We start from the raw sequence: 26,134 nt of genomic DNA on the forward strand, positions 1-26,134 counted from the left end.
TTCACCCTGAACAATATGAAGGAAGATTGTGGCATAGGCCCTCTTTTGCATCTGTCAGAATGATAATTGCACACAACATATCGTGTAGTCGAAATAGGACTTCCTGATTATGAATATGTGATTATTTTTTACCCAAACTGTTTTGCTTTCGAGCTATCGAAATATTAAATATTAAAAAGATAATCTTTTGGTAACTTGACCCTTGTGACGTCAGGTGCAGGGGAGATCAAAACAACAAATATATTTTATAGGCGCAACTCGCGATGTCGTAGTTCTTGTAAGGGATTTTCAATTACATGAATAAAATTTAACCATGATAAACAAGTAGAAGAGGTATTGCCCTATCAATTTGAAACCGAACCAGGTTTGAAGCCAAGCAATATCATTGCGTAGAGTGACTCGGATGATAGTCAATCGCTTGATGAGGAAGTCGACTATGCGTTTTAGGCTAAGAATGTGTGTCTGTCAGACTTGTGTCTGGAGAGTCTGAATGCTATTGAATCATTACGTCGACACGAAAAAGCGTTGGAATACGAGTTTCAGCAAACCGTATTCGTGATGATTAGTTATTGCCCAAGACTTGCAACATTTGATGATCATGAAACTGCATAATAGCAACAATCAACTTGAAAGAGTTAGTTACAAGATCAAAATCTGCTGGTCTTACAGTTGACGAAAACGTGATTTGGAAAAGGTCATATTGATGAAATATACAGCAAATATACAGTTTTACTGCATGGTGACATCCTGAATTATTGCTCTAACGGGAATAAGAAAAAAGATATTAGATATATAAGATACAGCTAGCAGCGAGAGTGCATCAATTAAGTGTCAATTGAGCCACATTTCCCCCATTTTACTCCGTTTAGGATGGCATCGTTTAGCGATAAACTGCAAAAACTACAAAATAGGGCTGCATGGGTTATAACAACCTCATCTAACTCTGTTTTTGCCTATTATGGAACAGTTTGCCTGAATCTTTGAAATTATCTTCATTGCTTTCTATTTAGCGTCAGTTTTTGACTCCCACACAGCAACCTGATATATGCCTCATATGAGTCATGCTCATTCCATGTTTATATAGGGCCTATATAGTACGCAATTTTATAACTTCATTTGCAGCGTATATACTGAAAAATGCTGTGCCTGTGTACAAGATGCACAAACAATAAACTTTCAGACAGATTAGTAAAATACCAAAATAACAAATTTGTATGTTTGTTGCGAATTAAATGACAACATGAACAAGCCCTGTGAAAGCTAATATGGTCATCTGATCTGGGTTGACCAAGTTGGAAATGCTGACACTTTTAAATATATATAGCTCAAGCTGATATGCTATATTGTTCCTTGGTGATGCCGGTTAAATTTTCGACTTCAATTCGACACTAATGAATAAATAGACGTCTATAGTGAAAGAACATACTAAACGTAGAAAACTTACCACGTTTGGCTTCCAAATAACGTGAAGTACCGAAAATATAACCAGGCAAGTCAAGTTGGCAAATTTTGTATACTTTTGTTGTATTATGGCCGGAAGAGTGTAATTAAAATAATTATACACTTCCGCCTGTAATTCAAAGAATACAAAACTTGCCTACTTCGCATGGCTATATTTTTCGTACCACATGCCATTTTGCAGGCGAACTTGCAATTGTACTAATTTCAGTATGCTCTTTTAGCTGTTGTGATTTTGTTACCCTTCTTGTTACCTAGATAAAGTAATATCTAAACGCTGATTGGCGGAAGGATTGTTTCCGAAACTCCTTGGAAAGTTGAGGGGCTCCCGCAAAAGAAAAATATGTCAGTGAAAACTGACTTAATACAACTAATGAAAATTTTCCCGGGGAACTTTGCTTTCTTTCGCACTATGTAGTAGGGCCTTTCTAAATCTTTTATTCCTTGCAGGTACCATAGATGTGCCAGGTGATATCATAATAGGTGGTCTGTTTCCACTTCACGAGAAAAGTACCGAAAACGAAAATGTCTGCGGAAATTTCAGCGAGGTTCCGGGATATCAGTACATGTCGGCGATGCTGTTCGCGATCGAGGAAGTGAATAATGATCCAGATATTTTACAAAACATCACCCTTGGAGCTCAGATATACGACACGTGTCAAAGCAAAACCATTGCAAATGACGCGGCAAAGCAATTCATAAAAGCAACTTTGAATCGCGAAAGTGCTGACCAACTTGCTGGGGTTATAGGAGCTTCGAGTAGCGGGGTTTCCGAGACAGTCGCAAACTTTCTACGGGTTTTTGAAATACCACAGATAAGCTACGACTCCACGAGCATAACTTTAAGCAATAAAAACATCTACAGCTATTTCCTAAGAGTCGTTGCCCCGGACACGTTCCAAGCCCAAGCGATTGTTGACATCATAAAGAAATTCGGTTGGAACTACGTCGCGACTGTTAATTCTGCTGGAACGTATGGGACAAAAGGCATGGAAGAATTCTGGAAGGCTGCTGAAAGAAATGGCATCTGTATTGACATAAAAGAAAGCTTCACTAGTGCATTTCCTACAATAGCTGATTACGAGAACACGATTAAGAGGGTATTCAAAAGAGCAGAGAAAAGTAAGCTGTCGGTAATCGTGGTTTTTAGCACACAGACTGTGATACGACATTTGCTAGAGGCTGCGCTGAAGCTCTCCTCACGTGCACCACGACATTTCACGTGGATAGGAAGCGACGGCTGGAGTAATCGACCCGACGTCGTTGAAACTGCAGAAGAGGCCGCACTCGGAGCTTTGACAATCATGTTCAGAACAGGAACAGTCCCGCAGAAATTTAAAGATCGTTTTTCCAGTTTCAATTTGACCAATTATCCACTTAAGAACAAAAGGTTTGTTGCGCATGCGCAGTAGGACATACATAAGGGACAAATATTGTTTTAAACATAAAAACCATATCTTCTCGTAACCGTGTAATATCCTATATATATATATATATATATATATATATATATATATATATATATATATATATATATATATATATATATATATATAGTACTACACGATAGAAATAAAGCATCTGTTTACACCAGTTAACTCAAACACAACGTTAACTCCAAGAAGGAAGTTCTATTTCAATTGCGAATAAAAATACGAGAAAACATTGAACGAAAAAGGGGGATGGTAGTTTTCGAACAATTTCGGCTTTTAAATGACGGCAGAGTTATCGTTCAACTTTTTTTTCAGTTCACTGGTTTTCACTCAACAATGAAATTAGCATTGTGATACATATATTCAGTACAATGTGAAAGAACATACGCGCGTGTGATAAACAATGCAATAGTCTAAAAATATTCAAAATTATTCCTATTTACAGATACTTTCACGAATTCTGGGAAAATCGTTTTAAGTGCAAGTTGACGGGACAAAGCGGATCGTGGTCTCGGTTGTACGACAGAAATTGCTATGGCAATGAGTCGCTAAAGAATGTCGCCAAGGCCATCGACTACAGTCCAGTACGAGTCGTCATCAATTCCGTGAAAGCTTACGCCTTCGCCTTGGACAGCCTGCAAAAAGAGCTCTGCCCTAATCAAACGGGAGTTTGCCCAAATATGGCAAGGTTTGACCGCACAAGACTTTTGGAACATCTTAAGAATGTAACATTTTGGGATCCGTTGGCGAACAGAACTGTGAAATTTGACAAGAATTACGAGGTCAGTGGCATGTACGACATCACGAATTTCAGAAAACAAGATGGCGTCGGAAAATACGTGCGCGTGGGGACCTGGGACGGGGAGATAGTCGACGGTCAAATCGTTTCAAAGCTCGCACTTGACAGAAATATATCGTGGCAAAAGGGGGAGAGCAGTCCACCTGCTTCGTACTGCTCTGAGAACTGCTTTTCTGATCAAACTAAAATGGCAATACACACATTTGACTTCAAGTGCTGCTGGAAGTGCAAAACTTGCAGCAAATTACAGATCGTCGTGAACAACAGTTGTAAGGATGGTCCAGAAGGTTGGGTACCAAACTCCGACAGAACCGGCTGGGTGAAACGAGAACTGGTCTATCAAAATTTGAGTGATGACTGGTCCATAGCAATGATATTCTTCTCCGTCGTTGCACTGTTGCTAACATTGGGTGTTACCATAATGTATATCGTGCACAAAGATAATCGTTTGTTAAAAGCGACCGGAAGAGAACTTTGCTTTGTCATGCTGGCTGGAATCGCCATGTGTTTCCTAGTACCTTTTCTGTTTATCGCGAAGCCAGCAGATTCTGTTTGCTACACACGTAACGTGTTCACTGGCCTAGCACTCGCCATGTGTTATGCGCCGTTATTCATGAAAGTCAACAGAATATATCGCATTTTCACGAGCGCGAAATCGACGATCGAGCGCCCGGCATTGGTGACGCCTCGTATGCAAATTTTGATCACTTTTGGTCTTGTCACGGTGCAGCTGCTGTTCACGGCGTTGTGGATGACGGCCAAATCAGTGAAGGCTCAAGAGATCTACTATAGCGATAGCAACGAGCTTGTGTTGGAGTGCACTACTGATTCATTCGGCTTCGCCGGAAACTTATCTTTCGTGATGATCCTAATGCTCCTGTGTACGGTTTATGCCTTCAAGACCAGAAAGTTTCCAAAGAATTTCAACGAATCCAAGTACATCGGCGTTACGATGTACGTGACATGCGCAGTGTGGGTGATCTTCTTTCCTTTTTATCTCAACGCTGGTCACCGCGACATTCACCCGACTCTGGTTTCGGGTGTTTACACCATCGTTGGTTTGGTGACGCTGTTTGGTCTCTTTGGCCCGAAGGTTTACGTCGTGTATCTGGTTCATGATTTGCCTAATGAAGATACTGTGATGACGGCACGGTCTGGGAAGAACGCGCACACTCAAGTTGAACCTGTGGTTGAACACAGCAAGACATCGAGTGGATAGGAAACGGAACTCTACTTGTTTAACTGGAGTTATTAACTAAAATCAACGTGTTTAACTTGATCTATTCACTGAGCTATTTTGTATAACTAGGAAATTTTCAGTGAACTCTAAATAAAATTAACAGTAATTTCTTTTACATTAAGGATTTTAAGAAGGTCAAATTTAGATTTTCTTCGGATTTTTTGACATAGTTTAAAGTAAATAAGTGAAATAGGCTTTATGTCTTTGAGATGTCATACTTTAATAAAGCGAAGACAACGTATAAATAATTACCCAGGTCTGAGTGCATGACACTATTTTCCATATATAAGCTCTACAACCCACATGTCAGGGATAAAAATTAACTTTAATAAAGGAAAATAAACAATGAGACAAAGCAGATTAATATGACAGCGTTGACTCACACTTCTTCCATATACAATGAACCCAAACCACATGGCTGGGATGACAAATAAACACTGTTGCTGGCCATCACAAACAGCAATCGAAAGTCCAACCCAATTTATTTTGTCTTAGAGGCGTCCCTGACACACTTATCGCAAAAACCAACTCGCTGCGAGTAATTTAGCCCAATCACAATGCTTGACTGCTTATTTTATTTTAATTATGTAAATGTGCTTTCTCCGCGTCTTTAAAAAGAGAAAGTTCTGGCGCGTTTAACTTGCAGGCTTGGAAATAGATTTTTTTTAAAAAAGATCAACAAATGAAAAACGGTGATGCATGTTTCAGGAAGTGTTTATAACGACGCGTTTACTTTTGAAAAATAAGATATTCACAATAAACGCAAGTAGTGACAATTTGGAGCTAGTTTAAGATACAGAGGCCGGTTGTTCGAAAGGCGTTTAGCTTAAAAAGTGGATAAGCCAAAGTTTAAAAATACTCCGATAGATCTTATGGATGACTGAAACTACATCTTATGCATTAAATATGTAAGTCCATTGAAAATTAAACTATTCACATTTCAGCTCATTTGTCCAATAAATAGATAATTTTGTTTTCCATTTTGAACTTATCCGTCGGCACCGTTTAAGCTAAACGCCGTTCAAACAACTGGCCCTGGACTATACATAGATCAGTGACCCATAACTCGGTCGCCATTTTTAAACCTGAGGATTGGGTACCAGTCACAATTCATTTCAACTGTCTTGCCTTCATGGTCGACGATAGCACTTTTCAGGTTTATTGATATCGCAATATAAAAGTTAAGCCACATAAAATGATAAAAAAATAAACCTCTTGTTGCTCATTTAACGAAAAGGCGCCCCATACTAGGGCCGATATGAATGATCAAATATTAATGCATGCAATATTGCAAGGTGACGGGTTTTAAAAAAACGCTGTCGAAACTTTGAATAATTTATAACACAATTTACCTGCTTACCTTTACAATATAAGCTTAAATTTATTGTCAAATCTTAGAACACGGACGAAATGATTTAATTAAACATCAGTCGGCGATGCAAATTGTATGCTGATGCGTGCGTTGCCCTTAGATGTATAAACTGTTTTAAAAATGCATTGATTACCGTGGGGAATATTTCATATACGCGATCATGTCGCCCTGTTTGCTTGGATAAAATATTGGATTTCGACCAGGCGATGTTTGCTACAAAACAGAGGAATCGGTCTAACTTTATTTGCCTGTATCTAACTTTTATGTCAACAGTGTTTGCTGATGCGCTGGATTTGAACAAAGGTACGATTCAATATCGAAATTAATAATGATATTTTCTGAGGAGATCTGCATTAAAATTTTAGGCTGTCGAGTGAAATAAATGTCTGCTTACAAAAGTTTTAGCCGATTAACGTGTGATGGAGTAATTTTGATATCTTCAGCAACGCAAACGAAGTTGCTTGTTGGCAGGCGATAACTTTTCGGGTAGGCTCAGGTCAATACCCGGCAATGGTAAAGCCATGTAATTTTCACGCAAAAGGAAATTGAAACGTCGAAAAAATCGCCATCTCATTCTGTTTAAAGCGGTACTAAAGCCGATTTTCCACAAGTGATGTTTTTAGCGCGAAAGGAATTCTTTCTTTTGTATTTGAGCAATTTGTTACAGATGGCGCAGTTGACAGTTCTGAAGCGTTCTGAATTTGTTTTATTCATTGACATTGTGCAAAGAGAATAGGCTATAGCCGGTTTTCCACTAGCGATATTTTTGCGCGAAGCGACATTTTACTTTTGTTTCAGAGCTCTCAACTGCAACCATCTGGAACAAATTGCTCAAATACAAAGGAATAAAGTCGCTTCGCGCGAAAAATATCGCTGGTGGAAAACCGGCTTATATTTAAATGTCGCTTCGCCCGAAATTATCGCTCGTCAAAAACCGGCCTAACCTTAGCTAAAATTTTTAACTTCATTTATCCAGAATATTTGTGGAAAACACATTAAACATTATTATAAACAAGCTGTTGAAGCGTTTGAATTTAAAAATTGGCGATAACAGAGAGCCCGCCTTTGTCAACAACCGCTGTTTTGGGAGAATTTTATAAAGTAACAAACCGCTTCGTTTTCGCAGAATAATATTTAATTTTTGATACATTTTGGATGTGTACATTTCATTGCCATCGCCAGTTTGCCGGAAGGAATCTACTGAAGAAAAATATAATTATGATTCCAATAAGCGAGCCACATATTACATTTAAAATTGCAGGTCGCATGTGTTTTACTTGACCCTCGGTGAGAGATGCTGGGTTAATTGGTTAGCACATTTTATAATCTATGAGTTTAAAAAAATGAGGAACGATCTTTCTCCTGCCAAAAGCAGTAAAATAATCGCGTGTGATTGATTCGCCGAATAATATGCAACGCCGGACAACAAACCCCATTGTTCCGGCTCATAAAAATTATTTTAATTTGTATAAGGTATAACTTGCAAATATATTTGCACTTTGTTTGCACAATTTATCGTGTATTTTTCCTCCCAACTTTTTAGCGCGACAGGGAGTAAGATTACTTCAATTTATTGAGACGAGTCGCCATCAATAAAACCGCATGAGAGAAAGTAAATCTAAACTAAAATCTAAATTTTGATGTCATTCCACGTTCCCTTGGAAGAATCTGAATTACGATCTTTTAAAGAGGCTCAAAAGATTAGCCTTCGTACAAACGAATATCTCCGGGGATTAAGGCCCACACAAACTGGACGCGATTTGGTGACGCGGCGCGAATTTTCAACGTTTTTTATTTTCCAAAAGCAAATAGATTTAAACCTATCATACTAATCTTCTACATTCTACATTCTAGAGGTTGAAAGAGTCTTAATTTCGAGTGGAATTATTGCATTGCACCGGCATCGCAAAAGCGTAGGTTCGATTCCTGCCGGAGGACCGATAGTTGACTCGTTTTCCATCAACTATTCCTGGCTTGAATTTGAAGTGTGTATAATTCCACTCGAATTAAGACCCTTTCAACCTCTAGAATTACCATACATCGAGTGAAGTGCCAAAAATCATAATTAATCTTGTAGATTACTTAACTATAATACATTTTGACTGCTCTGACGTTGATACATTCCAAAATTTGCCACTAGAATTTAATTTACGTACGTGCCTCTGAAAACTTAAAATTCGCGTCGCGTTGGCGCTGAAAAGAAAAGGTTTGGCGATCATCACTATAGGGCCAAATCGATCGCGTGTGGGTGGGGACAGAGGGGGGCGAATGAGAAAGGTCCTAACACTGGTAGTAAAATAATAAATTAGGAGCCGGTTTGAGCAGATTGGGACAGAGATCCTGCTAACCTCGTTTTATTTTTTCCGTTCCTGCGGCTTTTCGGTGAAGTTAATATTGTTAAAGATGGTATTCGTGAAAGTATTGCGGTAATCTTTTTAATTTGCATTTTTTTTCTACAATAGCTTCTTTCCACAAGAGTAATTTTGCTTGAGTCTTATTATTTAAAACCCTTCATATAAATACTGGCAAAAAATATATAAATTACGTCAAGGATTGAGGTTAGGACATACGTCCTGCTGGCTATCGCAGTATTTTTCTGTTTCTGTGGCTTTTCGGTGAAGTTAATATTGTTAAAGGTGGAATTCGTGAAAGTATTGCGGTAAATTTTCTACTTTGATTTTTTTTCTAAAACAATAATCTTATAAAGTCTGTAAAAAAATGAAGACGGCGTTAAAACTGTACATTTACACAAGGCGCCCATGACTATTAAGATCAATGATTAAGATTCTGAACTTATATTATTAACTTTTTTCCCCGAAAGCTTTTATACGCTGTTATTAAATTTCGGACAAACATTATGAACGAAATGAAACGCAACATGAATATAGTTTACTCTAAATTGAGAGAAGGAAGCGTCGTCCAGCGTTGTAGCGCTGGTTGGCTGATTCCAAGAAATTTATCTCTTTTTGAGAATTTTAATATTTTTTCATTTATCTTCTTTTGAGGATTTTATTCATCTTGATACCTGCCCCTCGATATCTTAATTTAATCATTTTTCTTAGAATCACTGCACTTCTGGTGTTCATATCACACAAATTATTTTTTCAATATTTCAGAGGGCGCATCAGAAAAGATAATACTGGGTGGATTGCTTCCAATGCGAACCAAAAGCTTGACCACCGAACTAAAATGTGGGGAAAAATTGCGCCTCTCTGGCTTCATGTTAGCACACGCGATGCTCAATGCCATTGACCAAGTGAACTCACGAGATGACATCCTTCAGAATATTACTCTCGTGGCGGATATCTACGACACTTGCCGAAGCCAAACGATCGCATCGGGTCACACGAAAGAATTCATTAAGATGACCCTACAGCCGGATCCAGAGAACCAGTTGGCAGGGATAATCGGAGCGTCTGTCAGTGATGTTTCAGCAAAAGTCGCCAGCATCCTGCAAGTGTTCGAAATCCCGCAGATAAGCTACAAGTCCACAAGCGTGTTACTAAGCGACAGAGATATTTATAGTTATTTCATGAGGACCGTGCCACCGGACTCATTCCAAGCTGCGTCGATGGTCGATATATGTCTGAAATTTAACTGGACGTACGTCTTGACTATTAACTCCGCAGGTAAGCATATTTAACAATATTTAGCTCCAAGTGTGAATGGTTCTTTACCAAATTCGCACAGTAGCGCGCCTGAATTAGGTTACCTTTTTAATACACATCGTATATTTATGCTACACTATAGGTATTTATGGCGAAAAAGGGATCGAAGCGTTTCACAAGTTTGCCAAAGAGAATAATATCTATACAGATCACATCGACTCTATCACGAGAATAGCTAATGAAGAGGAGTACGAAATCATCGTCAGGAATCTGGTAGAAAGAACCGATGGGACCTCAATTTCCACTGTGGTGCTATTCTGCAGCCTTCAACACAGTCAAGGCATTACAAAGGCCGCTCAAAGAAATCCAAAGGCGTCCGCCTTTGTGTGGATTTTAAGCGATTCCTTCGACACGACGACCTTGGAACTCAGAGACATGTGTATAATGACCATTCAAATGGCAGAAGAAGGACTTTCGGGAAGCTTTAAGAAGCACCTCGACGAATTAAACATGCAAGATCCAAAATGGGAGCAACATGTTCATGTCGTGAAATTCTGGGAGGATTGGTTCAAATGTCGAGTCAAGAATACATCGAGTCAAAATTACCCAGTGTGCACCGGGAAGGAAAGCCTGAGCAATGTTACACGAGGATTCACCCTTCAGCCAATAATGTCAGCGGTCTATGCCTTTGCGCATGGACTTCATAGATTACAACAAGAATTGTGTGGGAACAAGTCAGGACTGTGCTCGGAAATGAGACATTTCAAGCGCGACAGATTGTTACAGCATCTTAGGAATGTTTCTTTCGAGAACTTTTTCAACACAAGTCTGGAATTTAACGAGAACGGCGAGGTAATGGCGATGTATCACATCCTCAATTTTCAGAAAAACGGTGGCTCGTATACATATAATGTCATTGGTGAGTGGGACGGACAGAAGACTAGGGAGAGACTAGAAATGGACACCGATGACGTCACGTGGTTCGAAGCCGGCAATGGCAGCGTCCCGCAGTCCTACTGTTCAGCGGAGTGTGAATTTGGTTATGTGAGAAAAGAGAGAGAGGGGTACCCCTTCAATTACTGTTGGAACTGCCACAAATGCGGTAAGCTACAATTAATCGTGAACAACACGTGTGTATCGGGGTTACCGGGGTACATACCGAACGCGAGGAGAGATGCATGGATAAAGCGAGAAGTTCTGTACTTAAAGTGGACGAATACGGTGCCTATTTTAATCGGTGTCGTGTCGGCGATTGCTATTATCCTAACCGTGGCAGTTCTTTTGATTTTTTTAACTCATCACAAGAACCGCACAGTAAAAGCTTCTGGTCGCGAGCTCAGTTGCATCATTCTGACCGGAATCTTATTCTGTTTTGCCACTCCCTTTATCTTCATCGTGAAGCCAACAGACTTGATATGCATCGTGCGCAGCATTGCCCCGGGCTTTGCGCTCTCCATAATCTACTCCGCGCTGTTCATGAAGATCAACCGGGTATACCGCGTGTTCACCAGCGCGAAGATCACGAAACGGCGTCCCCCCCTGGTACGCCCCAAGTCCCAGGTCTTCATTACGATTGGCTTGATCTCGATCGAGCTTCTCATCACCCTACTGGGCATGCTCACGCATCTCCCGCAAGCGTCAGAATATTATTTCGCTGACAAAGAAAAAATCATCCTCGAATGCCGCATGGAATCTACAATTTATGTTGGTGGCCTCTCGTATGTCATAGTCCTCATGATTCTCAGCACAGTGTACGCCTTCAAAACCAGAAAATTTCCAAGAAATTTCAACGAGTCAAAGTATATCGGCTTCACCCTCTACACCACGCTTGTTACCTTTGCAATATTCTTCGCATTCTATTTAAATTTGAGCGACTCCATTCAGGAGTCCGCGCTCAGCGCAATCGGGATGTTGGTCATAGGTTTGGTATCACTCTCGGGGCTATTTGGACAACGTCTATTCGTCATATTTTGCGTCAAGAGTGAACGGCCCGATGACATTTTTATGACTCGAAATCAATCGAGCGGAGAGATCAGCAGGAGTCCTGTTGTCGCGGAGAAAAGCTTCAAGGGTACTATGGTACTTCAAGAAACTATTCCAGGAACAATACCGGACACGGAGTGCACCAAGACGGGTAAATCAAACTCAATGTGAAAAAAACATAACATCTAAAAGACTTTCATACTTTCATCTAAAAGACTAACACTTTCATGGTTAGATCGATGCGTTCACATCAGTTTTTCACATGTACTAGAAGCTTGTGGGCCGATCATATAATTCATATTTTGAAATCGACTTGATAGAGAAGCCCTGACTTTATGAGAGATTTTGTTCAATTGCAATTTTTTACATCAACAAGATTTCTCTAGGTCGCCCTCGTTCTTTGAAAGACATGGAATAAATCAAGCATCAAAGCAAAGCAAGGGCCGATACTTGGATTTTATAACACTAAATACCTTCTGATAATCTCATTTGTTTTGCCAGAATATCACATGGTTAATACTATTAATATTAGTTTATATAATCGTATAATGTGGGTATCATAAACGTATATAAGCAAGAAATTTACGCGACCTATTGTGCAAACGGCGCGTTTAAAAAAAACAATGGATTGCTAATGAAGGAAAATAAAGAAATGAAGGAATGTAACTATATCTAACGCGGTGCCAAAAACGGTGTTCCGTTTGTGTTATGTTCATTATATATCAAAGAGTCTCATTGGGGTGGAGGCAAAATACCCTCGTATACGAGGTTGCTACAGTACCTAACTCCAAACAAGATTTATGAATGAAATATTTCCACAAGCAATCGCCGCTAATATATTTCAAATTATATTCACTACTTACCGTTTTTGCATAATACGCGCGGAAAGAAAAAAGTTGACATTTCTCAGATCCGAGACCAATTAAATAATTGTTTACATGCCGCCATTTTGTTAATGCGTTAAAATCGCCTAAAAGATTGATTGATTGAAAACGATTGATCGAGAGAACCCGAGACAATTGGCATTTCTCCACAAGGTTCTTTCGATTTATGTGTAATATAATTGATTCCCATATAATAATTATTTGTAAAAGACATTAAGTTAAAGTCAATCAGAGATTTCCATTGCATATAGTATTTCAAATATATTACCACAAATGATAATATATTCATTACACAAATACGTCTGCTTTTGAGTTATTATTTCCTTTATTTCCTTTAACAGACCATTCCACCAACTCACTTTTGAAAAACAAGGTCAAGGAAAATTCGTCAGAACAGAGCCGCACAGCAGAGAAATAACAACCAAGATTTAGTAAAATTGGGAAGTGTTATAACGCTTTTGTGGAAAAAAATTGTGCATGTTATTCTGGATTTCCTTGCAGACTCGATTTGCAGAGAAATGGTTCACCAGACGCTAGCGAAATATTTGCACATTTCCTTTCTAATTGAGAACAGCAATTATTTATGCTGTTAAAATTGAAAAGAAAATATGCAAATATTTCGCTAGCGAACCACTTCGCTGCATGCTGAAATCCAGCCCGACAGTCGGTTTTTCACACCAATATTCGGAATATCGCTTAGAAATTCATTCGCAAGTTCGAAAGTTCAAAAATTCATAATTAAATCAACATTAAAACGGTTTGCAAACAACGCATTTGATTGGATCATTTCAAATTCTGAACCAGTAAAAAGCTTTGTTTACAAAACGGATTGCAATTTAATTAGGAATATTTGAACTTCGTAACGAACTTGCGAATTTCCAAACAAAGTTCCAAATATTTGTGTGAAAAGTTTGCTGAAACCAACTGTAAGATATTCGGTAACCAAAGCTCCCAATTTTATTAAATGAAGATGCTCTTTCTAACTGTAAATATGAACTTTCCTGATTCAAAATTTAGTTCAATAGTGGAATGATCTATCGCATATTTGGGTCGTTAAAAATGTATGTTTTGAAGAAACGAGCTATACGATGTTTCCACTTAGCTGGGTGTTAGATTCCTTCATGGGGCTTGTGTTTCAGCTTGCTTTTCCATGGTAACCACGCGAATGATGTCAGATATCTGCGGTTCTTTTAGTTCAACGTCTTGCTCAGCAATCAGAGCTAAAACCTGATACAGTTTGTTTGGAAACAATGGTTAGCGATACGCCACAGCTAATAATATTCTATACACTACAAACTACCATACAGAAATACAAACATTCCATACAGCATACTATACACCAAACCAGACATCACACTAAACACCATATACCATACCACACCACACCACACCATATAGGATATAGCTATAAATCACACTATGCACAATACCATACGGCCATACCATCCAAGCACCATCATAGATGCAGTATACTGTTTCCAATTTTCGGGCATAGGTGAATAAACACAGCTAGCGTCTTATACAAAGTTCAACTGTACCTTATTGAGGTCAGCAACACTTATCTTTCCGTCGTGATCTTCGTCTAAAATCTTCGATATTTTCTCAATTTTAGTGGCTTTAGGACATCCTTCTCTTCCTTTCATGTAATTGAGAAACTCTGCTGTTGTAATGACTCCATCTCTATAAAAGATAACCAAATAAAATGCAATCATTCGGATAATCATATAACCCAGCATGAGTAAAGAACATCCCGTAACTTTGACAAACGGTGAACAACAAACCCCGGCTACAAGAGCGTTTGCCGTTAGCGGTTGGCTAAGTGGTAAGCTAAAGGTTCCTAATATCAACCAAGGTGACAATATTTCCTTATTGACAAAAGGTGTTGAGAAAGCTTGTCGCAGTCTTACTGTACTGTCTCACATACTTGTCTTGATCCAGAACCAATGTTGTATCTTCTTCTATATCGTCCAGTTCTTGCTCTAATTCTTCGATCAGTTTATCAACTCGTTTTCCGATACGTACTGACGCAGCACTTTCTTTCATCGTGTTCATGACATCGAGAGATTTCAATTCCCGCAGTTCCTATAGAGAAATAAAATTCACACTTTGCAGTTTTAACGACGACTTAACCATGTTTGTTTGCATTGCAAGGTTCAATTTAAACGTTTGAATCTATTTTTTGTAAAAAATCAAAGCAGTTAGATTTTTCACGAACAAGATGGAATTTCTTTTTTAGACAAATCAGCAAAATCTGTTTACATTTTCAGTAACCAATCAGAATGCATACACATTGACTATTTCAGGTAAGGTACATTATTCTACATGAAGTATTGATAATTTAGGCATTCTGATTGGCTTAAACGAAAAAATGTAAACAAATTTGCCGATTAGTTTAAATCAAACGAAATTCCTCCTTGTTTTTGCACGCATATTTGTTATTTTTAATCATGAATGTACGTCCAACATAATCAGTTCAATAATGTACAACAAGACACCTAAGCGTTTCATATTACCTCCTGGTACTCTACGCGATCCTCGCGTATCCTATGGAGGTCCTCTTTAGCCGCATCATGGCTGCTCTTCCAAGATTGGTCCAGCGTTTTCCATTCCTCTTTGGATATTTGATCATCATCTCGATGTAAGAATGGACTGGGTTCCTAAAAGAAATACACGAGGTTCATTTGAGAGATACTGCAAAGTCTTGTTTCTAAAACAATGAGAAATGCAGTATCTTTCTGTGCATACCGAAAAAATTCGGTCAATTCGCTGGCCAAATGAAAGTTCATATTGCTTCCAAAACAATACAAATGTACAGAGTTTTTTAACGCTTGTTTTGTTTAAATCCGATAATAATTGGTTCATTCACACAAGTTTCAAACTTTACAATTCCGCTCTTGCAAAATTTTGAAGCAAAATATTAAAGAACTTGCTATAAACTTGAAACTCAAATTTTCCCGCCAAAACTGAGCTCTCCTCGCTGCAGGTTGCCGAGAGCAAGCGACCAATCAAAATGCTCCATCTTGTGTAATTTAGCACTTGGACTGCATTAGAAAATATTATAAGGATATAATGGCGGACGAATCTTTTTTAAAGTTAAATTGAATGTGCAGCTGTAATATTATCGATCAAGGTCCTAGCTTTTAATTTAGTCGTTCAAGAAATCTTTTTGAGCTCTACCACGGTTTAAGTTAAACGTCGCTTCCAAAGGAATGGTCTTACGGTACCTTAAGCAGTTCCATCTGGTTAAACAAAATCTCTCTGGCCTCCATTAGCTATTAAATGCAAAATGACATGATATGTTAACTGTGCACATACATCATTACATATTAAACGTATTAATTAAACTTGATATAGCTACACGAATTTATGTATCGCGATTAATGTAAGGTAAACCCATGCGATGTGATTTGTATTGATGAGGACTGTGTGATTGTCTAACAATCTTTGTAAAGATTCCGCATCAAACTATTCTAATCGTTACACGGCTCGTCGTATACCCAGGGGCGGGGGCGGGAGACGAGGGTCGTCCGTCGTATACCCAAGGGCGGGGCGGGAGACGAGGGTCGTCGTCGTATACCCAGGGGGGGGGCGGGAGACGAGGGTCGTCCGTCGTATACCCAGGGGGGGGGCGGGGACGAGGGTCGTCCGTCGTTACCCAGGGGTGGGGGCGGGAGACGAGGGTCGTCCGTCGTATACCCAGGGGCGGGGGCGGGAGACGAGGGTCGTCCGTCGTATACCCAGGGGCGGGGGTGAGACGAGGGTCGTCGTATACCAAGGGGCGGGGGAGGGAGACGAGGGTCGTCCGTCGTATACCCAGAAGCGGGGGGGGAGGAGACGAGGGGGCAGTAATAACTAATACGCTGTTTGTACCTCAGTTGAGTCCAACACTTCCTTTTTTTTCATATCTTCCTCTTTCAAAATCTCTTCCTCGACCCTCTCTTCCTCGCATAACAACTCCTCTTTCTTCAACAGATCAATCTTCGTTTGTGGATCAGCCTCCTCCCCGGCTAACTCAGCTGCCAAGACTTCAGCCTCTTCGACCTAAAATCATCGTCCAAATATGACAGCTCAGAGCATTGCTTATTGATCTTAAGTCTGAAATCCAGCTTTACATGCATGGGTCGGAGTTTCCGTTGAAAAAAGGGATTTCGTTTGGTCCAGTGAGATAACTGATCTCATATTACACTAATGTGATAATAAACGCTGGACAGACGATTCAAAAATCAATTCATGCAAGACTTTTGCAAGTCAAAGGACAAGAAAATCTACAGAAGAACCTGCACTTTATAATCTTCTAAATAGGAGCTTAGCTAGCTTCGGGGGGGCATGAATGTCTTTTGGTGGCAAATATCTTTTGTTTCCTGCCTTCCTACCCCCCAGTCAACGAGAACTATATTCTCACCGCGTCTTCAGGTAAAGTTGACAGCGTGGCCTTTATTTGATCGACGGGATCCGCAAGCTTCTCAGGGTTGTATAAAGCACGAGACATCAGAAGCAACGAGGCCGGAACATGTTCGTCCAGATGCAGCTCTAACCACTAGAAAAGAATACGTACTTCAAAATTTGCTTCTTGGGAAGCAATGTTTCCACTCATATTAAAAACATTTCACTGTTTCCAAATGTAAATTTCAATGCGGCAACACTGTTGGGCTACCGTGGGATACACGGCGAAACATTGGAAGGATCATTATTTTCATTGCCTTTGGCCTTAAGGATACTTGCCTGACTTAGCTGCGATTTCAACCTTTCTGTAGGGACGCCCAAGGCTCTCATACCTCTTGCTTGACAAGCTGATTGCAGCTCAGATACTGTCAAGCTGTCAATACCTTCTTTCTTGATCAACTGATAACAAAATAGACGAGCACAGTTAGTACAAGAAACACTCCGTAATTTTTAAGCTTTTCATTATAACCAAGTACACTGTGCCCAAATATATAGTGATCTAGTGTACACAATTGTACCTCAACGCAGAGGCGCAGCCAGCCTGACGATTTTGTCCCGCTATGTAAATTTCGTGCTATTACAATTATTCATTTCTTTAGAACACCAAAATATTAGCATAGCGGGACAAATCGTCAGGCTGGCTACGCTACTGTCTCAACGTACTAAAAGGTACAGGTATGAACTCAACTATACTCTGCAGTGTACTTAATAATTAATTGTATTGTTTTGTGTACTACACGATACTACATTGTCCTGAAATGCACTCCATTGTCCTGTAATGTTCACAATGCACAAAGCGTTTTGTACTGCAGTAAGCCGACACTGTGATGGGACTTAACTATCCTGTATTGTATACAGAACTGTACTGTACTTTAATGTACCTTACTGTACCGTAATGTACATTTATGCTATATACGGATGAACATAGAGGCGTTAGCAAGCTATTTACAAATATTGAACTTTCAAAACTTAAAGCAATCCGAGCTAACAGTAATATACTTACAACATCATCAGCTCTGAGCTGCCTGAGTTTCATGTTTAGCTGGAAACGCAAGTACGTCCTAGAACCAATAGTCGGCAAGGCCAACATCCTGTTGATGGCTTTCAACTGGGCATAGGTCATGTTTCCCAGAGTAATTTCATCCTCAAATAATCTGCTGAATTTTATGATATCCTTGTTACTGGGTTGCTCTCCTCTTGAACGAATCTATAGTATAAACAGCGACGCGATGTTCAGACTAGACTTGCAAGAAATTCAAACGGAGCTGAGCCCTAAGGCTTCCGATGGATTCCAGGTTAGCAAACTAGAGTGCGAACTAGAAAGAGCTTCTTACACTGACTAAAACTGCAAAGTTTGGTTGCATGATGTGACGGGTAAATGCGAAAAGCATACCCCTATAAATGATTTTTAACTAAATTTTTATCGCGTATTGCACATCCAGCCACAGCGATGATAATTTATGAACAGAAAGCAAACCTTTTCGATAAAATCATAAAACGCTTTTGTTTCATCCTGGCTCTCTTGGTTTTCAGCAGACACTGCCATCTCTTCTACAGTGTCCTGAAGGAACTTTGCCATAGACAGTTTAACTTTCAACTGCTTCCTTTTGGCCTTGTCCTATAATATTATAGGGTATTTACACAGACGTTATACACTAGTCATTACATAATACTCATGGACCGGCTGCATAGCTAATTTTAAGAATTTTTTATCACTGCACATATCACCACAAGGGGACGAGGGTATGATAAAAATGGAAATTGGTAACTTAAAGATTGGTAATTGTAGGGGTTCTGCAGAAATGTTTCTGCATTTTTCAGTCCCTCTGACTTAATTTCTGGCATTTTGGGGGACAATTGCTGATGAATCCATCTCAGCAGAGTGAGGTCTGTTGAGAAAACATCATTTATCACTGCATATTTCTCATTTTATCACTGCACATTCTACTTTTATCACTGCACAAATTGGTCATCACTGCACACTAAAATTAGGTACGACCGGCTGTTCGAAAGGCATTTGACTCAAACGATGGATAAGCAAAAGCTTAAATACTCTCATACATTTTGTGAACGACTGGACCTACATCTTACAGCATGGTTACTTGATAGAAAAGTATACTTAAGAACTGTATAAATATGCAAGATCTGAATATATATTATTTCCTTACCTTTTGGGTCTTGTCTTCAAAAGTACTTGGCAACATGTTTGGAAACAGCTTTAGCGCAACAGGAATGAGAAACTCCATGAATGGAATGATCAGAAATACCATGAAGGGAACGAGACGGAAAAGATCCGAGACTGTTCGTAGAAACTAGGAAGAAGTATTTGTGTGAATAATATACATCGTGTCTCAAATAGGTAATCCAAAATACAAAACACATTCTTTTGTGCAAATAGCGAGCTTAAGATGCACGATATCTAGGATGCGAACCTGGAATGTGACATAAAAACAAACGCTAGTAGCTATATGAAAACTGGGCCTAAAATAAGCCAGCGTTTGAAAGAACGTGTATTTTCATAATATCATAGAATGCCTATATTGATAGAAAAACATGCGAAATATGGTATTCTATATTCGTCTATTGCATGTATATATATGCATGTATAGGGATTTATGCCCAATATAATGATGAAATAGAAATCGTTCTTCACAGAGTAAATTAATTTTATGCAATTTGATTGGACAAACGATTTTTTTCACACGTGAAAAACGCCGTTCACGGCTTTTGATTGGACGAGCGATTTTATTGCTGAAAAATTGTTGTATGTCATTTTGGCGGGAATTTGTCTACATTCTATTCAAGATGGCGTCGAAAGATAAGGCCTAATGGTGAGATTAAAAACTTCATTTCTATTATAAAATATCAAGACATTTTTACCTCCCCCCAGAAAGAATATCTAACTTCAGTTGAACAAAATTACGAAGAAACTAAACGGTAATAAAGATGTTTTGATGCATAAAATTTCGATTTTTGTTGCTCGCTGTATTTTTGTGTTTAAAACCCGTAAATCCTAAACTCACTAATTCGCTGCGCTCACTCGTTCGTTTAGCGATCCTTCACAACTCGCACTTGTCATTTGTCAACCATGAAGTCATATCTACTTGCTATTTTTCAACATATGGTACAAAAAACCAAGGCATAGCGTTCACAATATAAATTCTACAATGGTTCAAAATCTAATTTTTTTGGAGAAGAAGCAAATCTAATCAAAATTAATGAAAAATCTATAGAACAGCGTAAACTATCATTCATTGATCTCTTTTGATTCTCTTACACAGATCATCACTTACAAGTTTTCGTTCCCTCCTTGATAATTCCTGGCCATTCAGCACTTTCCACAATTCTTTCACAGATATCCGAATATTAATAAACAACAATCGAAATCCGTTGGCGTAATGTTTGACCTCATGAACAATTCTTTCAACTAATGATTTCTTGACAGGTTCTGGTTCTGGTTTCTTTGGTTGAAAAGCTTCGTCCATGGCCTCAATCAAAGTCTTAGCTGTTTCTGCCTGTTTTTTGGCTTTAAGGTTTTCACATGTTTCCTCAACCTTTGACTTCTCCTCTGGGTTAAGTAGCGGCTTAATTTCTTTTGCTGTGAGAGGTTTCATTTTGGCCGCAATGGGAATTTCTACAGACTTTATTCCTTCCTGACCATGCAGTTGTGAAAAATCCAGCCTTAAAATGGGTGTCAAAAGTCCATTTCGCTGGCTGTTCAGTCTATGATTGTGTGATAAAATGCTGCCATTATGATGTGCTTGGTTACAGTATGTACAAAGTTTCTGCCTGGATATCATAGGAGGGGTTAGATTGCGGAAACTAAGGTTATGTTTAGATCTAATACCATCTTCAATAAGGGTAGCATTGGATATGGTTTGAGTGTGATATCCACAGACTAAGCTGAAACAAAAATAGCAAAGGATGGTAAACTACTATTCTGGAGAAAATGGCCATTTGTGTACATTCAATACAAACACCATTAATTATACTTTGAACTCTCAATACAAAGAATGGCATGTTACCAAAATTTTAATCATCATTTCATATTTTTCATTCATTGGACTCACCACAAATTAAGTGAATAATATGGATGCTGCAACCCAAAAAATTCTCTATGCTTAACTTGGTATCCTGAAAAGATGGAATGGATAAAATGACTTTACAAAGTAACAGACAATGCTGGCAGGTATTAATGGTAGCAGACACTGCTTGAACACAATGTTAGCAAGGTAATTTGCCCGTTAACAATTCTGGCATCCTCACAGACGATTGTAGCAAAACAAACTCCGCAGACAACAGTTGCATAATGGCAGACAATGAGCTTAGTCAGCATTATTTTATGAAACATTTGTACAATTGTACTGCATGAATAACACACAACAATGGAAGATCGCCAAATTAAAGTTCTTCCTTCAATGAACACTATAAAAAGTCAAAAAATAAACACGAAATTCCTTCACTTACCCGCTTGACTATGACGAAATCGTGCCAATATAATTCTGCTGTAACTTCTTCCCAACATTGCTCTGTTCAAGCCAAACATTTCGACTTTAACTTGATACACCGTAGTTTAAAATTTGAAGATATATAACGCTTGCGGTTCTTTTGTTTACATGTTTTGTTACAATACAATTATACAAGGTATACAATTGACCTTTGCTTATGTTTAAATATACAGAAATTTTCTTTTCAAAATCGCGGCCATTTTGAATTTTGAAATCCACTGTTCTCGGCCTAGTCTTCTTAAAGTAAGCGCGAACGAAAGTTGATGACGTAATGACTAAATGGATGAAAAGGTGAAAGGAAGGGTACTAAGGTAGTGGGAGTTTTGAATGGAGTGTTCGTGATGATTTAAAATGGAAACATGGGATGATGTATCTGATGATCTGAAAGAGTATTTGTGGGATAGAACTTATTCAACAATAAGCTCAGATAAGGTTTGAATATGGTATATATTAGGATAGTAGCATATTATAATTGATAACTAGAGATAATCATGCCCAGACTTGCCTGAAGCTTAGGATAGTTTTATGGAATTTGAGCTGAAGTTTGTAATCATCAAACTGAAGCTATTAATTAATAATTCATATCCACCTACTAAAATTGACTTTAACAAGATCTTTAGAAGCTGTTTATAGGTGGCAAGGAGGCCTCTGCAGGCAACAAGGCTATATATAGGAACCAAGTTGGATCACGCCACCTTCCCCAAGACCCCATTTGTATTATAAATTTATTACATTTCGTATGACCCCAACATCCATGTCACAATCCCATTTTATTTGACCATTGTGTGCAATATCAAGCAAATAGCTGGTCATGCAGATTCCTGACATCTCAGCTAGTACAGATCCCATGAAACATAAAAATATGCTTTGTTTAATATTGACAGGAAAATGGTCTTGATTCCAAAAAAGAAATTCTTGGGAGAATTTTTAACAACCTTTCCAAGCCACCAAAGTATACAGTTGTCAGAATTAATACCCTGCAATGTTCAATTGCTGAAGCAAAGTCATCTCTTCAGAATTATTTAGAACAGGTAGTACTGTACATCTCCTGTACATATTTTCTTTCTTTCTTTCTTTCTAATCACTTTATTGCAGAAATAAAATATTTACAATTTGGCAAAAGGCGGCCACACAGGACATAGTCCCAATTGACTACAGGTACCATGATTGACTACAGCTACCATATTGTATTAGACAAATGAGAAATTTGATTCAAATTAAAAGTGGGAGGGTCCAAACCCTCTATTCTCCCCTGTAGCTATACCTCAGTCAGTCAGTCTGAGGAAACGATGCCATATTTCAACATCCAACAGCTGTACTTATTCAGCTAGCACATAAAACAAAAGAGCAACCCAAACTTGCATCATAATTTGAACACGATAGATTTTTTAGCAATAATAATGCCATTATATTTATATTATGTTGACAAATTGCCGAAAAATTTATCGCGTTCAAATTATCGCGCAAGTTTGTCATCATTTCACTATGTTGACAGATTGCCGAAAAATTTACCGTGTTCAAACTTCAAAATATCACGCAAATTTGGGCTGTCTATTGATGAAATTACACAAAAAATATTTTCCCACCTCAAATGCGTTCCATCTCTTACGTGACATATTTTAGGAGTACCCCTATGGGTCAGGACAATCTTTCAACGCGACAGGGCATCCACACATACCAGATATTTTGCTGGTGTCTGCTGTTGATGTTTCAAGCAAACCCAAAGAATGCCCAAATGAAGTAATTGTTGGTTGTCAGTGCGGTACCGCTGTGTTGAGAGGAGCCCACGTTTTTGCACCGGGTGTAATAGCAGCTCCTATTGGTTAGTTTCCAGATAAAACAATCTGGGTTTTAAATATAGTGCGGCACAAAGCATGCTGTAAGCAGCTGCATTGATCTATCATTCTGAGCTGCATCCATAATTGTGAGCTGATTCGTCACAATTTCCTGTGGCTTATGCAACGGCGCTAGTGCAAACTCCAACAGATTTAGTTTAAATCTTCTGTTCTTCAGTTAGTCGGACTTATGGTAACTGCTCCTAATTGCCAAATAGCATTATTTGAAATAGGCTTAATAGCAAATAAAACGTTACGAAACAAAAAGTGCCGGACTAGTCGATTGAGTATAGGATTAGTGACAATAGTCTAGCTAAAAGTTCATAAAATATCTTACCTTGTCAGACTATACACAGCACTGAGTTGGCTGAGTTCAAGCTAGTATTATGGGTTACAACAACAAAAAGTTTCTGGTTGGCATACCTGGTGGTATATTGAACCCCCCCCCCAAAAAAGGGCAAATTTAATGTACGCCAAACGCTGCCGTATTTGCGCAGGTATGAAAAGAGGTGACGTTGTCTCGGTGTATTCTGATGTTGATGGTCAGTGCAGGAAAGGGTTGACTAAGAAATTTGGTGGAAGAAAAATATTTGTTGGAAATGGGAGAGCTGAACTGGCACGAAATGAAATATTCTGTGTTGACACTGCACCCAGGTAAATAGCTGTGATTTCTACTATGGTTTATTTATGGCTGGTTTATTTTGAACAATCTCAGTAAAACAGCAGTAAATTGAATTCAAACGCCCCTAGCTGGTAGAAGTATTAAGTATGTTACTCTTTCTGAAAAATTTGCCATTTTCCTGATTTAGTGGCATTGCTGTAAGCATGACAGAGCCATTATATCCCTTGCCATCCCTAAATGGATACTCATCACACTGTGCGTTCTTACAAAACCTACCATCAGTTGTGACGTCACATGCACTCGCGCCAAGGCCTGGGGAGACAATTCTTGATATGTGCGCTGCCCCAGGTGAGCGACAATTCCATACTTCACTGATTTGTCTCTAAATGCTATATAAACTCTAACTATGATAAACTCAACCCTAAAGCCAAAACAAAGCTCGTTGATTCTCATTAGGGCCAATAAGTGGGTTTATCTAAGATTTTGTCCAGAATCTGTTCTTAAAAAAATCTGGAGGGGGCTTATCTATCCATCGATGCAAATTCAGTTGTGTTCACACGATGTGGCCATACCGTGTTTGAAAGCGACCTATTGCATATTAGTTATTTTGAATCAAACTCAACATTTTAGGTGGAAAAACGACCCACATTGCTCAAATTATGCAAGATAAGGTGAGCAAAATAATTCAGCTTCATTCATCTGGCTAGCCCTAGATGTGTTATGAGCGATACCAACGAATTGATTCATTTCAATCGTTTTATTGTGTCTGCAGGGTGTAATATTTGCTTTGGACAAAAGTAAACCGAAAATTGACAAAATCATACGAAATATACAGAACTTAAACTTAACCAGTATCAAGCCATTTCTATGGGATGCAACGAAGGCCATTTGTGATGTCGAGGGAAAAAAAGGTGAATTGAACTCTAAGACAACCAAGAGCCCCAAGAATACAGCAGAATCCTTATTATATAATTTTAAATAATTTAGAATTAGACAAGCCACCTTTCGCAGCCGGCACATTTGATCGCATTCTCCTTGATGGCCCCTGCAGTGCTTTGGGCCAGCGGCCTCAGCATTCATTAATTAGAAAATCCCGTCAGGAACTGGAGTCGTTTCCAATCTACCAGAGAAAACTCCTAAACACGGTAGGTAAATGTATTGGAATATGCAACATTTCAGACCTTACCCACAGACCAGAATGCTTTGTCAAGACATTTGACCAATTACAAATGACAGCTCAGAGTGTTTTTAAATTCTAGCTACACCAGTTTCCTGACATGGCATATAAATAGTATCAATGATTTTTCTAGGCTGTACGATTGTTAAAAACTGGTGGAACTTTAGTCTACTCCACGTGCACGATACCATCCGAAGAGAATGAAAGACAAGTGGCCTGGGCACTAGATAAATTCCCTTGCTTACAGTTAGTTAAACAAGTGAGTAATAGATACGGAATACGTAATCTTTTCATGAGCAACAGCATTTTCCTAAAACATTTAAAAGCTAATTTATAGCTGAGTTATTTAATAAACAAAATACTAAAATAAATAAACCGAGAGTTTAATATTGATTCTTTACCTTCAGGATATCCACATTGGCGGTTTTGGATTAGCGAACTGCGGTTTGTCAGAAGAACAAAGGCGATTAGTTCAAAGATTTGATCCGCTTGATATAGATAAACAATGTAGACCTCCGACCGACTGTGATACAATTGGCTTCTTTATTGCAAAGTTTTATAAGAAGGAAACGACGTGATACATGTGGAAACATATTAGGAAATTTTGATATCAGAAGACGATAACGATGCCTGATATAAAATTAAAGGAAAACCATAATATAATATAAAATTAAAGGAAAACGATTTCATGATTTTTAGATATGTTGAATGATATTAATTCTCGCTAAATACGAGTTTGTTAGTTGGTGTCTGATCTAGTCAAATTCTTTAA

At 38.7% G+C, this 26,134-nt stretch overlaps 4 protein-coding genes across 5 annotated transcripts; 3 read left to right on the forward strand and 1 right to left on the reverse strand.

The window, feature by feature from the left end:
- The first annotated feature begins 353 nt into the window (after nucleotides 1–353).
- Nucleotides 354–5,236, forward strand: LOC114516058 (metabotropic glutamate receptor 4-like). Of its 2 annotated transcripts, XM_028535417.1 has the most exons (3): nucleotides 354–694; nucleotides 1,909–2,848; nucleotides 3,337–5,236. In XM_028535417.1, the coding sequence occupies exons 2-3, from the start codon at nucleotides 2,025–2,027 to the stop codon at nucleotides 4,907–4,909; spliced, it is 2,397 nt and encodes a 798-aa protein (XP_028391218.1). In that variant the 5' UTR covers nucleotides 354–694; nucleotides 1,909–2,024; the 3' UTR covers nucleotides 4,910–5,236. The 2 variants fall into 2 exon arrangements, with proteins under 2 accessions (XP_028391218.1, XP_028391219.1); XM_028535418.1 differs by lacking the exon at nucleotides 354–694 and having other exon boundaries at nucleotides 1,820–2,848.
- Nucleotides 5,237–9,429: 4,193 nt separating this feature from the next.
- Nucleotides 9,430–12,836, forward strand: LOC114515845 (metabotropic glutamate receptor 3-like). Its single transcript, XM_028535169.1, has 2 exons — nucleotides 9,430–9,931; nucleotides 10,053–12,836. The coding sequence occupies exons 1-2, from the start codon at nucleotides 9,460–9,462 to the stop codon at nucleotides 12,062–12,064; spliced, it is 2,484 nt and encodes an 827-aa protein (XP_028390970.1). The 5' UTR covers nucleotides 9,430–9,459; the 3' UTR covers nucleotides 12,065–12,836.
- A 110-nt stretch (nucleotides 12,837–12,946) lies between these two features.
- LOC114515846 (mitochondrial proton/calcium exchanger protein-like) lies at nucleotides 12,947–21,923 on the reverse strand. The gene is made up of 14 exons (XM_028535170.1): nucleotides 21,688–21,923; nucleotides 21,291–21,354; nucleotides 20,514–21,123; nucleotides 19,389–19,532; nucleotides 18,698–18,838; nucleotides 18,224–18,427; nucleotides 17,500–17,619; nucleotides 17,180–17,314; nucleotides 16,648–16,818; nucleotides 16,002–16,049; nucleotides 15,291–15,434; nucleotides 14,702–14,859; nucleotides 14,316–14,457; nucleotides 12,947–14,004 (listed from the first exon to the last, which is right to left on the reverse strand). Exons 1-14 carry the CDS (start codon nucleotides 21,764–21,766, stop codon nucleotides 13,897–13,899), a joined length of 2,268 nt encoding a protein of 755 aa, XP_028390971.1. The 5' UTR covers nucleotides 21,767–21,923; the 3' UTR covers nucleotides 12,947–13,896.
- A 50-nt stretch (nucleotides 21,924–21,973) lies between these two features.
- Nucleotides 21,974–26,045, forward strand: LOC114515848 (putative methyltransferase NSUN6). The gene is made up of 10 exons (XM_028535171.1): nucleotides 21,974–22,160; nucleotides 22,613–22,759; nucleotides 23,352–23,550; nucleotides 24,061–24,217; nucleotides 24,373–24,533; nucleotides 24,816–24,856; nucleotides 24,958–25,096; nucleotides 25,173–25,330; nucleotides 25,496–25,621; nucleotides 25,770–26,045. Exons 1-10 carry the CDS (start codon nucleotides 22,080–22,082, stop codon nucleotides 25,938–25,940), a joined length of 1,380 nt encoding a protein of 459 aa, XP_028390972.1. The 5' UTR covers nucleotides 21,974–22,079; the 3' UTR covers nucleotides 25,941–26,045.
- The last annotated feature ends 89 nt before the right edge of the window (nucleotides 26,046–26,134 follow it).

This window comes from Dendronephthya gigantea, unplaced genomic scaffold (genome assembly GCF_004324835.1).
Source record: "Dendronephthya gigantea isolate DGI-Jeju-01 unplaced genomic scaffold, DenGig_1.0 000005F, whole genome shotgun sequence".
Lineage (NCBI taxonomy): Eukaryota > Metazoa > Cnidaria > Anthozoa > Malacalcyonacea > Nephtheidae > Dendronephthya > Dendronephthya gigantea.

Excerpts from the sequence above, each read along its gene's own strand:
- LOC114516058 (XM_028535417.1), top strand. The coding sequence starts at position 2,025 with ATGTCGGCGATGCTGTTCGCGATCGAGGAAGTGAATAATGATCCAGAT. Across the intron at positions 2,849-3,336 it reads TATCCACTTAAGAACAAAAG|ATACTTTCACGAATTCTGGG; the intron begins GTTTGTTGCGCA and ends TCCTATTTACAG.
- LOC114515845 (XM_028535169.1), top strand. The coding sequence starts at position 9,460 with ATGCGAACCAAAAGCTTGACCACCGAACTAAAATGTGGGGAAAAATTG. Across the intron at positions 9,932-10,052 it reads CTTGACTATTAACTCCGCAG|GTATTTATGGCGAAAAAGGG; the intron begins GTAAGCATATTT and ends GCTACACTATAG.
- LOC114515846 (XM_028535170.1), bottom strand. The coding sequence starts at position 21,766 with ATGTTTGGCTTGAACAGAGCAATGTTGGGAAGAAGTTACAGCAGAATT. Across the intron at positions 18,839-19,388 it reads TTGAAGACAAGACCCAAAAG|GACAAGGCCAAAAGGAAGCA; the intron begins GTAAGGAAATAA and ends ATAATATTATAG. Across the intron at positions 14,860-15,290 it reads ATCGCGTAGAGTACCAGGAG|GAACTGCGGGAATTGAAATC; the intron begins GTAATATGAAAC and ends ATTTCTCTATAG.
- LOC114515848 (XM_028535171.1), top strand. The coding sequence starts at position 22,080 with ATGGAAACATGGGATGATGTATCTGATGATCTGAAAGAGTATTTGTGG. Across the intron at positions 22,760-23,351 it reads TTCAGAATTATTTAGAACAG|GAGTACCCCTATGGGTCAGG; the intron begins GTAGTACTGTAC and ends GACATATTTTAG. Across the intron at positions 25,097-25,172 it reads TGATGTCGAGGGAAAAAAAG|AATTAGACAAGCCACCTTTC; the intron begins GTGAATTGAACT and ends TAAATAATTTAG.